The sequence below is a fragment of the Mus musculus genome, chromosome 13, assembly GCF_000001635.26.
Source record: "Mus musculus strain C57BL/6J chromosome 13, GRCm38.p6 C57BL/6J".
NCBI lineage: Eukaryota > Metazoa > Chordata > Mammalia > Rodentia > Muridae > Mus > Mus musculus.
Window position 1 is genome coordinate 92,449,396 of NC_000079.6, and position 13,545 is coordinate 92,462,940.

Genomic DNA, 13,545 nt, shown 5'->3' on the forward strand with positions numbered 1-13,545 from the left:
CAGAAAGCTAGCTCAGCAGGAAAGCTGCTTGCTGCTGCCGAGCTCAGGATGCACATGGCAGAAGGAGAGAACCACTTCTCCACGTTGTCCTCTGACCTCCACACACTCACCACAACATATATACACATAGACATAACAAACAAATGCAGAAACACTTCTCAACAAAGGTGCTAAGGGTTAGATAGAGAGAACCTCATTTTGGACAAATATACTGTACATCTAACTTCATCAAAAAGTAGTTCATTTATTAATTCAAACCTTTTTACAAAATTAATGTGTGAGGATTATAGAGACGTTATAAAACATTTGCTTTTGAGACAGGGCATCACAATATAGCCCAGGCTAGTCTTGAATTCTTGATCTTCCTGTTTTAGTCCCAGAAGTCCTGGGGTTTTATAAGCACATGCTACCATACCCAGCTTGAACACTGTTACTATAATTTTTAAACAATTTTATTACAGTTGGCAAAGTACAGATATGTTCTGCCATGAGACATTATAAAATCAGAGGAAACACACAATAAACATTTCTGATTAGATACATTTAGCATAAGTCAATAATTACAATTAATACAGCCATTGATTGAGACCAAAGCAGCAAAAAGCAAAGGAAACCAAAGAGAACATGATTTAGAAGAAATTATATATATATATATATATATATATATATATATATATAAAATTAAGAACTATATTCTTAGAGAATGGCCTCGAATTCCAATGGCTTGTTTAAATTCATGGTTTTGTGGTTCTGAAATATCATAGAAAACTTGGGTTTTATTAAAGTAGTCTCGAATGTAAAGTAAATCCTCAGTGGAATAAATGTCATCTTTTCCAGTCCAAACAGTTAAGCTGTACCTGCATAAAAACAGAAGTGAACAGGTAAAATGGAGAGATAAGAAACGGATGGAGAATCCCCCAAAGCCCACAGTCTAACCACACTGCCCTGCTCCCGTCCCGTCCTTCAGCAACATCAAAGCGATCAGCAATGAAACAGATCCCCACTGCCACCGTATAAATTATGTAATTTCTATATTTCAATTGTGAGATGCTCGGTGGCTTAGGGACCCACGCTGTAGCACTGGAAATGACTCAGGGTTTGTAAAAGGAGCTGATGAAAACTTTTGCTGCTGATCAAAGACTCAGTCCTCCACATAAAATTACAACTATAAACCAGAGTTTTCTCAATAGCCTGGTCAGACTGAAACAAAATGCATGATGGGAAGAGACTGTGAAGTGATCAAGAGTCACTGTCATTCCCAAGATGCAGCCACTAGTGACAGTGCCACTATGCCTTTGAGGTTTTCTCATGAAGTGACTGAATGCCAAGAGATATCATTGACAAGCGCGAGAGGGTTGGTGAGCAGACTTGTCAGTTAAAGCACCAATGCCAAGCCTGGTGACCTGAGCTCACTCCTGGGGACCCACTGCTGAATCCTGGGGACCCACTGCTGAATCCTGGGGACCCACTGCTGAATCCTGGGGACCCACTGGTGGGGAGAGATAGAGAACCAGCTCCCGTAAGTTGTCCTCAACCTCTGCATGCACACTGTGAGGCACATGCGACCCTCACCACACAGAAAATGCAAAAAGAAGATGAAAACAAGGAAGAAGACAATTTTTAAAATAAGAGTACCTGTTAAGTTTCACATGCGTACAAACATACCCCAGTCTGGGCAGTATCTGCTTTGCTTTCCTTTTTCCTGTGGAGCCCGGCCTGGAAATGGCACTCTCCAGGAGTCATTACCCTAGTTTCCCATAAACCTGTGAGAATCCAGGGGACAGCCCTAGGCATTTCTGCTACTAATGGTGACACAGGGTGAGTCGGGGGCATGACTTTGCTAAGCTCCTGTCCTGAGGAGATTTGAGCAGAAAGAAATACAACAGAGGGAAATGTTTCAGACTTTGTTCCCAGAAGTGACACGTGACACACTGAGAAGAATTTTAAACTATGGTACAGGTCATAGAAAAGAAAGGAGTGAACATTCGCTTTTAAGTCTATGTATTTTTTTCTCAGATAGAATCTATTAATTTATCTGGGTTCCATGGTAACGAACCTTATAACAAGACACAGATATGATCATTTAGGTTAAGAAAAGAATTTTCCAGGTCATTTCTGCCTCATTAAATAGCTCTCCATTTTATTAAAACTGAAATAAGATAAATAAAATTGCTAAAGGATATCTTAAACTGGATTCATTTAAATCAATTCTCAGGATATATTTTTAAAATTTTTTTATATTGTGAAAAAATCACAGATGGTATTTAAATCAGAAGTGTAGATTTTTTTAAACCAATTATTATAAAGTGAATGTTAAGGTAACCAAAACACAAAGCAAGAAACTGTGGGTGGCCAGAACTCTGGGGCATCTGTGTGTCCCTGCTTCATCACATCCTACCCTTGGATCCTCTCCTCTCACCTGTTCTACATGTGCATAACACTGCAGAACGGGCCCCAGCCTCATCACAGGAGATGGAGAAGCATGCTACATGTTCATAAAGGAACAACCCACAGAGAAGGCAGAAAGCAAGGAGAAGTATTTATACACTGAATTTTAGGACTCTCAGCTTTAGACAACAAACATTAAAGGGCATGCAAGGTCAGATAGGTCTTGACTGCAATAGTGGGGGACCTCAGTACCCTACTCTGTTCCCTGGGGGGTGTCTTCCAGACCCTCCCCCAAATATCAAAAAAGCATTAGCTCTAACTTGTGCCACAGAGCAAGAGAGAGCTGTGGGATGCCTCTCCCGACTGACAGGGAATAAGGACTTTGTGGTGGCAGATGAAATCTTCTCTAAAATCAATTAAATTATAGGCCACAAAGCCAGCCTTAATGACATTGGAATACTTCCTAATATGTATGCTCAACTAGAACTATAAAGCAGTAGCCAGGGACACCACAGACCTAAGCCGACACTCAGACTGGATGATGCACTTCTGTCACTTATTTACTTCTGAGGATCAAATCCATGACTTCTGTATCCTAGGCAAGCACTCCACCAACATCCACAACCCCTAAAACACACACTTTTGAATGCACAGGGAGACACTAAATAAGGCAGAGGGGGGATTTTAAAAGCTTCTGGTCACGAGTGAAAACAACAGCACAATTCACTAGAACTCTGGATGACAGCTAAGATAGTTCTGACGGAAAGCTGCCTCTGAAACTGGCAGAGGAAAACATAGGGAAGAAGGTAGAGGCAAGGACCTTCTGAAATGAGCTCTCAATGTACAGGAAACAACTCCAAGAATTGACAAGAGAATTGCATCCAATTAGAAAGTTTCTGCACAGCAGAAGAAACCACCAACAGGGTGAGCACACAGCCTACCGAAGAGAAGGAAGCCTGTGCCCGCAGCGCTCATAGCTAACATTTAGAAAACAGAAAGAACTGAGAAAATTAAACATCCAAGCCCCAAATCTTATAATCAATAATGAGCTAATGAATCGAATAGAAATTTCTCAAAAGGACACAAACAGCCAATAATATTTTTTAAACTCTCCATTTATTAGCCACCAAAGAAAAGAAAACAAAAGTTTTGAGGTTCTATATTAGCACTAAAAAACAATAAGTTCTGGAGAGAGTGCAAGAAAAGAGAAACCACTGGACATCAGATGGCAGGGATAGTGAGGACAGTGGTGGAATACTAGACTGCATAGTGAGGATACTGGTGGACATCAGACTGCAGGACAGTGAGGAGATTTCTGTAGAGGTTGCTCAAAATACTGAAGATAAAACTATCAAAAGACCTAGGTAAGGCACTCCCAGACATACATGCAAAGCATCCCACATCCTATCAGATGCTTGCACATTCATGTCTACTGTCCACTATTCACAACAGTAAGGAATGAGATCATCCTAAACTTCCATCAACAGATGACTAAAGAACATGTGGTACATATATATACAGTGGGTTTTTATTCAGCCATAAACAAAAATGATATCACATTTGTTGGAAAATATAGCTGAAAATAATTTTAAATAAAGTATCTCAAGCTCAGAAAGACAATTTTCTCTGAATTAAGATTCCATCCTCAAGACAACTCCTTAAGACCTAGGAAGTACTAAGGAAGATGACTTAACATTCAGGAAGTAAACAACTCACAAGTCTCAGGAAGTTCCTAAAATTTACCAGACTCAGAAGACCACCACCACCAATTCCTCCTCCTCCCCTTCTTCCTCCCCCTCCTTGCCCTCCCCCTCCTATTCCTCCTCCTTCCCCTCCCCCCCTCCTATTCCTCCTCCACCTTCTCCTCCTTCTCTAAGCAGTAAGGCCTGCTGAGGAGAGGAGACTTTGATCTGTAAAGTTGCTGGCCAGTTAAGTAGATAGTTCTGGGACTCTATAATCATCATTTCGTAATCATCATTGTGTTGGGGTGAACGTTTTGTGATGCAGACGCCTCTGAGTCATTCATGCTACTGTAAGTAAACTTTTACCTACAATCTTGGAAATAACCCAAATAAACTCAAGGGTTTACCAAGTTAGACTTTGGTGATATCAATACTTCGGTTTGTCATCAATTCTCTATCTGGGGTAAGCAGATATTTGTGCATGTCTTCCAGAGATAATCCTGTGCAACAGACAAATACCATATATTTTTTTCCCGTTTGAGGACCATAGATTTTAGTTACTATATGTGAAGGGAGCAGAGTCAATAAAAGTAAAAAGGTGACCTTTAAGGAGAGTAAGAAGTTTAGAAGGAAGGGGTAAGATGGTAAATGAATACATGTGATATAAAGGCAGAATAAGGGCCACTTGGGGCAGAAAAGGACTGGAAGGAGCTAGTGAGAGGTGAAGGGCGGTAGGAGAAGGAGCCAACAAAAAGAATGCACAAAACAGCATAATGGAATCTATAATAATATGTGCTAATTCAAACAAACAAAGCTGTCAAAGCAATACATTTAATAAATGTGGTGGTTTAAATAAGAATAGACCCCAGAGGCTCAGATATTTGAATGCTTGGTTCCCAGTCGGCTTAGGAAAGATTAGGTGTGGCCTTATTGGGAGAGTGGGCTTTGAGGTTCCAAAAACCCATGCTGGGTCCAATTTCTCTCTCAAAGATCTCAGCTACTTCCATGGGTGTTTTGTTCCCAAATCTAAGGAGGGGCATAGTGTCCACACTTCAGTCTTCATTCTTCTTGAGTTTCATGTGTTTAGCAAATTATATCTTATATCTTGGGTATCCTAGGTTTGGGGCTAATATCCACTTATCAGTGAGTACATATTGTGTGAGTTTCTTTGTGAATGTGTTACCTCACTCAGGATGATGCCCTCCAGGTCCATCCATTTGGCTAGGAATTTCATAAATTCATTCTTTTTAATAGCTGAGTAGTACTCCATTGTGTAGATGTACCACATTTTCTGTATCCATTCCTCTGTTGAGGGGCATCTAGGTTCTTTCCAGCTTCTGGCTATTATAAATAAGGCTGCTATGAACATAGTGGAGCATGTGTCCTTCTTACCAGTTGGGGCATCTTCTGGATATATGCCCAGGAGAGGTATTGCTGGATCCTCCGGTAGTACTATGTCCAATTTTCTGAGGAACCAGACTGAACACCCATGGAAGGAGTTACAGAGACAAAGTTTGGAGCTGAGATGAAAGGATGGACCATGTAGAGACTGCCATATCCAGGGATCCACCCCATAATCAGCATCCAAACCCTGACACCATTGCATACACTAGCAAGATTTTATCGAAAGGACCCAGATGTAGCTGTCTCTTGTGAGACTATGCCGGGGCCTAGCAAACACAGAAGTGGATGCTCACAGTCAGCTAATGGATGGATCATAGGGCTCCCAATGGAGGAGCTAGAGAAAGTAGCCAAGGAGCTAAAGGGATCTGCAACCCTATAGGTGGAACAACATTATGAAATAACCAGTACCCCGGAGCTCTTGACTCTAGCTGCATATATATCAAAAGATGGCCTAGATGGCAGGCCCATTGGACTTGCAAACTTTATATGCCCCAGTACAGGGGAACACCAGGGCCAAAAAGGGGGAGTGGGTGGGCAGGGGAGTGGGGGTGGGTGGATATGGGGGACTTTTGGTATAGCATTGGAAATGTAAATGAGCTAAATACCTAATAAAAATGGAAAAAAAAAAAAAGAAAACACATAGTAGGGCCTTTTCAGAAAAAAAAAAAAAAAAGATCTCAGCTACTGCTACAGTACCATGCTTGCTTGTCTTCTTCCTGTCGTGATGGTCATGGACTCACCCTCTAAAACTGCATAAGCAAGCTCCCAATTAAATGCTTTCTTTTATATGTTGCCTTGGTCATGGTGTCTCTTCAAGCAATCGAATACTAAGATGGTAAAGGTGCATAATGAAATAACATGAAAATCTGTGCATTTCTGTATACTAACAATAAATAAGAAAAAAGAAAATATGAAAACAATTCCAATTCAAGAGCATCACAGAGAATTAAATCAAAATAAATTTAACACATGCAGTGTGATATCTGTAGATTGAAGATGATGAGTATAAATTAACACTGTTTATCCATCCATCCTATTTAAAGCAAACAATGAGGTTTAATTAAAGTACCTGTAATAGTTACTGTTCTGTTGTTGGGATACAACACCATGACCAAAAGTGGTGAGCTTTGGCTTATGGTCCAGAAGGACAAGAGCCCATCATGGTGGGGAGGGATGGCAGCAGGCAGCAGGCATGTCAGTGGGACCAGGAAGTTAAGAGCTCACATTTCAATCACAAGCACAGAGCATAAATTGAAAGCAAGGCGAGGATTCATAATCTCAAAGCCCTCCCCAAGTGACGGATGAACTACCTCTAGCAACTGTGTACCACCAAACCTCCCCTAAAGGCAGCACTAACAGGGGGCCAAGTGTTCAAATGCCTGAAACTACCAGGGACATTTCTCATTCAAACCGCTACATCCCACTCCCCAACCTCCACAGGCTCATGGGCATATATCATCTAGTCCACCTTCAAAAGCTCCCATTGTCTTTAACGTTTTTAACACTAATAAAATTCCAAAGTCTCTTCTGAAATTCGAGGCAATCTGTTGACTGTAACCCTCTATTTTAAAAAAAATCACATATTCCAACATACAATGGAGCAGTATATGGATTACAACTGTTAAGGAGAGGAATGAGAGCACAGTGAAGAAATACCAGGCCTAAGAAAGTTCAAAGTCTATCAGGGTCACAACACCAGGCCTGTAGCTCTGTGTCTGACATTTGGGCTTAAGGAGCTTAGATGCCTCTTTCCCTGCAACATGCACCTATCTTTTGGGCTAGTCCCACTCCCAGTGTGTAGCTCTTCTTGGTAGCTGTCTCAGGGGTCTAGCATTGCTAACACCTTTTAGTTTCTTCCTGCAGATCAGGCCCCACTTTCACAGCTTCGAGTCCTCTCATAGCCTCTTGGCCTCTGTGGGCCTTCATGCACGGACTCCAACACACATGCGGCCTGACCTCAGCAGCAATTAGAAACCTCGGAGGAAGAATCCATGAATCCCTTGTTGTCTTGCCTCTAAAGGCAGCACCATGGGGATGAGTCTGACAAATCAGGCTTTCAGTTTGAGATGGACTCTGGTCCCTTGAATCACACCAGCAGCATCTCTTATACTCAGTTGCTTTCTAGGAGCAGAAAATGCCTTAGGCTTTCTTACATAAGTTGGAGCTTGCAGGGTCTTTCCTCGAGGTTTGTTCCAGGGCAGAGCAGGACATCTCTCCATAACAGTTACAGTCTGTCTTTGGGATACACCTGGGCTAGAACACTAAATTTGCATTTTTTCTTTTCTGGTGGTACATTTGTGTTCCTTTTGCCCCAGCTTGCTCTTTTCACTGTAAACTTGCAGAAGTGTCATCAACAACAACCATACCACAGAAGCAACATGCAGTCTTGAAATGTCTTCCACTAAAGAAATTCTCCTTTACTTTTTAATTTAGCCTCAAGCAAGTTCTTATAGCAAAGACAGAAAGCAGCCAGAACCACTGCTGAGCATCACAGGAACGGCCTGCAGCCTGGCTGCTGTAAAGTCCTCGCTTTCCTCTGGAGTCTTGAGCCAGGCCTTCCTCAGAGTCTGCACTGCTCTCTACACAGCTCTTTTCCAGGCTCTACTTGCTGCTGTTAGCTCTGTTTACTGCACTCAGCCACTTTTCTGCCCAAAGTTCCAAAACGATCAGGTTCCTCACAGCAACAGTCCACTCTTAGCACCAACTTATGAATGAGTCGCTTCTCTGTTGCCATGATAAAACAGCATGGCCAGAAGCAATTCATGGAAAGTCAGTTTTTGTTGGCTTACAGTAGCAGAGGAACAAGAGTCCTTGGTGGGGACACATGGCAGTGAACGGCAGGCATGGTGATAGGAACAGGAAGCTAAGAGATCATATCGTAACCATAAGCGCGAAACAGAAAACAAATGGGCAGAGCTCTATGATCTCAATGCCCATCTCCAGGGACACACGCTGGCAAGGCTGCACCACCCAGACTTCTCCCCAAGCAATACCACCAACTGGAGACCCAGTGTTCAACTACCTGAGCCTGTGAGGGATACTTCTCATTCAAACCACTAGAGTACCTATGACATTTTTATAGAAATAAGTCAACCTAAAGCTTATATGGAACCATAGAAGACTTGAACATCCAAAGACTCTTGAGCAAGAAGAAAAATATTAGAAGTATCACATTCTTGATTTAAAGCCACATTACAAAACCACAGTAATCAAAACCACATGCTAATGGCATAAAAGACACATAGAACCATGAAACAGAGCAAGCCACTTAGAAATAGGTCAACAGATTCACCACCAAATATTCTTCTTTAAAAAAAGTAGGAATACAGACATTATCTCCTTACATGACAGTAAAGGCAGAAAGTATTTTAAAAAAGTGAGACTGATAGAAGTTATCATTTAGATGGCTAAAATTTTTCTTTCAAATAATGTTTGAGACTAAAAGAGAAAGAGCCACGGCTGCAGCATAGTTCAAATCAGCAATGCTGGAAGCTCCAGAAGACCGAGAGGATACAGCTCAAGCACGGGGCAGAGGAAGACAGCGGTTGTCTACATCCATCTTAACATAAGTAATTCAGAGCGTTATCCTAACAAATGTAAAGATGACAACCAACAGTGTGAGCCTCCAACAGGAAGTGAAAAGAACTATGTTTCAAGGAAGAAAAGGAAGGAATTACTAAGTCATAAGCCAGAAAAATAAATCCAACCAAAGATCCCACTTAAAGAATTAGTCTAGGAACGAGGAGGTAAGATAGCCCAGTGGGTAAAACTTGTTCGTTTGTTTGTTTGAGAAAGGGTTTCTCTAGGCAGTCCTGGCTGTCCCAGAAGTAGGACCTGAGTGGGGATGGCCAGCACGCACGTAGAGGAAGGGTGTGGTGGTTGGAGCACAGATCTGCAACCTCAGCATGGGGGTGGGGGGACAAACTCCTACAGCAGGGTGGCTAGCCAGCCTCACCCATCCTCACCAGGTTCAGTGAGAAACACTGTCTCAGAAAATATGGTGGAAAATGCCTGAGGAATACATGACACCACTCTCTGGCCTGTGAGTGTGTCTGTACGCACACGGGCACACGTATGAAGATGTACACATGCATATACCATACATGCAAACTATCCAGCCTAAACAAGAAACTAGTGGGAAAGTTCAGCTACATTAAGGAATTAAAGACTTGTAAGAAACTAAGAGAGTAGCAGATTATTTCAGTCAGCTGTAGCTGAATAATTTTAAAAACATTGACAAAATGAACAATTTTCTACAAGAATATGATTTATGAAACTTATCTTCTAAAACAGAAACAAATCATTTTCTAATCAGTAAATAGAAAGCTATTCAAGTCCAGCATTCCCCAAAGCCTCGGGTGTAGAACATTTCACACATAGGCCATTTTAATGTTATTTTGGATATCTCTGAATATGTAAGAAAGTACAGGACATTTTATGACATGCACAGGATCCTCATATCTAAAACTGGGGAAGAAAATCATGCAGGTGAACACAGAATTGGCACTGAAACACACACACACAGGACTGGTATGCCATACACACACGGGGAAGTGATGGGATGGCAAAACACTGCAAAATAGCACAAAACATATTCTATTAGTAAGCACAGATAGAGAAGAAGATATTCTGTGGAGGGAGGTAGCCTCGATAGAGCTTGCTATACAGACTGGCCTGGCCTCAACCACAGTGATCCACCTGCCTCTGTTGGCTGCTGGGATTAAAGTTGTGTGCCACCCCACCTGGCCATGACTGCTTTCATAGGAACTGAAAAGGCATTTGGGAAGACTGAACACCCACTGGAATTTTGATGCTTGTTTAGACTGGCATCTTTGCAGGATTTGGAAAGCATCTGCATGCCCACGATCACTAATAATTGGACTCTTTTCTCAAATTCTCCATATGGGCATTATGTCATCATGTGAGACACTTTTCCTCCTGGGGGTGTCCAGTGCAGTACAGAACACAGTCAAGACTTGTGTCACAAGATGAATCCTAGAATCCCTGCCACACACAGAAGGTTGGGGAACCAAGCTGTCCTCAGGCATTATCTGCTGCAGAGCTACCTTTCCCCTAGCTGTGAACCCTTGTTCTGGAAACACTAAGCAGCATGCCTTTAAAAGGGAAAAGAAATGATAGCTAAAAAGGAAGAGAAAATATTGTTTAAAGAGATTATACTTTTTTTTTTTGCTTTGAAAACTTGAAAATCAACTGAAAGGCATTTAAAATGATAAAAGTATTGGAAGATTTGTATATAAGCATGTAGAAAAAGACCTTCCTTCCTATACACAGTAAATGAACATTACATATATGTTATATATATGCAGGGCATGAGGGCAGCAAAAGACTAATACAAAACAGTAACTCTAGCGACTGAAGGATTGCTCAGGGGTTAGGAGCATGGATTGCTCTGGCAGAGGACCCAGGTCCACATGGGGGTTGCTCACAGCCACTTATAAATCCAGCTCTAAGGGATCCCAACACCTTTGTCTGCACTCTGCAGCTACCAGTGTTCATGTGGGCATGTTCCCATGTTCTCTTGTGTGGACACACACAGACACACACACACAGTTTTTAAAAAGATCTTTTAAAACACCAATTCATTAGTAATACAGACCATAGACAAAATGCAATAGAGGGTTTGTTATTGTTTGTTTGGAGGTGTGAGGTGTGCTAAGGGCCTCACCTATGCAAGGCACACTAGCCACCGACGAGGGTGGTCCCAGCACCTAACCTTCAGTCTTTTAGGTAGAATTACAATCAGATTTTGTGGTTTTTATCAACTTAGATAAACATCTCAAAGCTTTTGCTTTAACTTAAAATAAACAATAAATTTGCTACTTCTTCTCATCTCGAGCTGTATAAGGCCATCAGAGCTGTAGCAATGACAAGATTTTATAACCTCTACAATTAGAAGTTCTGGGATGAAAACTGCTCACTGAGCCGGTACAATGACAGTCACTGCATGCTATCCAAAGCAGCGGCTCTCAAGCTGTGGGTCGAGTCCCCTTGGGAGTCAAATGATCCTTTCACTGGGGTCAAATGTAAGATATCCTGCATATCTGATAGTCACATCATAACTCATAACAGGGGCAAAATTACAGTTATAAGGTAGCAACAAAATAATCTTATGGCTGCATGTTATCACAACACGAGGAACTGTATTAAAGGGCTGCAGCATTAGGAAGGTTGAGAAACACTGGTGTATAGTTTAATTTTACTTATTTTGTATCTAGAACAGTGATACTTATGGCATACCTTTAAAGAGTAATTGTACTTATTTTGTGTTAGACTTTTTTATGGCTATTGAAGAAAATATGCCCTTCCATAAGCTATACACTTTTCATAAGAGAAAAATCTAAGGTCTGAGAATGTAGTTCATTGGAGAAGTGCTTTGCCTGGCAGGAATGAAATACCCAGCACCCTCCCCCATACACACACACACACACACACACACACACACAGAGCGTGTGAAGTATATTTTAATGCCGACTGAAGATAGGTAAAATATTAAAATAAAAACATATTTGTCTTTATTCACTAATAAAATGAGGCCGAAAGAAATTCTAAATTGTCTTTTCATTGGTAATGATTAGTGTTCTTTTAGTTACTTGTTTTCAACTACTTCCTGAGACAAATACTTAGGGGATAAATTGAAGGAGAAAATTATATCATATCACTAAAAAAAGGCTTAGCTTCCACAGTCTTCTAAGCCTCAGGCAACTTTTTACACCATACTTGCATTAGGGTAAAGGTTTTCCATACACATGTGTGCATCACATACACATACATGCATCACACACATAAATACACACATGTGCATCACACATACATATACATGTATGTATCTGCATACATACATACATACACACTCATGCATCACACATACATACATGAGTGCGTATCACACGCACATACACACATGCAAAGGCTAAAAGAACTTGATAAAAATGACACGCTGAAAACAGCATGTAGTCCATTAAGGAGAACAGATAATGAAATACAATGCAATGTAGCACCCAGGAGACTTGGTGTCAAAACGACTGATATTTCCAATGACAACCTAAGGTTTACCATTGTCCTGACTTTTCCTGATCATTTTTAAAAGACTGTTTATGGGATGGATCCCAATCCCATAATCAGCCTCCAAACGCTGACACCATTGCATACACTAGCAAGATTTTGCTGAAAGGACCCTGATATAGCTGTCTCTTGTGAGACTATGCCAGGGCCTAGCAAACACAGAAGTGGATGATCACAGTCAGCTATTGGATGGGTCACACGGCCCCCAATGGAGGAGCTAGAGAAAGTACCCAAGGAGCTAAAGGGATCTGCAACCCTATAGGTGGAACAACAGTATGAACTAACCAGTACCCCGGAGCTCTTGACTCTAGCTGCATATGTATCAAAAGATGGCCTAGTCGGCCATCACTGGAAAGAGAGGCCCATTGGACTTGCAAACTTTATATGCCCCAGTACAGGGGAATGCCAGGGCCAAGAAGTGGGAGTGGGTGTGTAGAGGAGTGGGGGGGAGGGTTTGGGGGACTTTTGGGGTAGCATTGGAAATGTAAATGAAGAAGTACCTAATTAAAAAAATGAAAAAAAAAGACTGTTTAAATACAAACAACTACTTGAGAACAACATTTTAAATGTTGGTAATTTATGCTGTTTATGTAACTAGAAGTCATTACTTTACAAACTATTTATCAAACATTATCTTTATTGTGAGAAGACGGGTCATGGGTTAACTAACTATTGATGTTCTCTAATGCTTTATATAGCTTCAGAATGAAGGATGAAAATAATCACTCACTGTTCTTAAAAATATTATCTCTATATATTTTTGTGAGACAATTTACTATGGAAAAAAGACCCAAGCTTTATAAATTACTGTTAACTTACTGTATACGGTTGTCTAGGTCATTGAAATGGCTTTTGGTAATGACCAACTGCCATGTTTAAAACCACAGGGGAAAAAAGGTTTATATATAATCCACCACTTTCAGTTTGAAAGCCTTAATGCTAGATATTTAAGAAATCTGCAGTTTCTGCTTAAGAGAAAACAAAAAAC

At 41.1% G+C, this 13,545-nt stretch overlaps 1 protein-coding gene across 1 annotated transcript in view; it reads right to left on the minus strand.

Annotated features, from left to right (window-relative positions):
* Positions 1-224: 224 nt before the first annotated feature.
* Fam151b (family with sequence similarity 151, member B) overlaps positions 225-13,545 on the minus strand; it is a 34,412-nt gene continuing 21,091 nt past the window's right edge. The window contains exon 6 of the mRNA NM_001163627.1: positions 225-857. Coding sequence (NP_001157099.1) covers positions 689-857 — 169 coding nt within the window. The 3' untranslated portion in view covers positions 225-688. The remainder of the gene's footprint in view (positions 858-13,545) is intronic.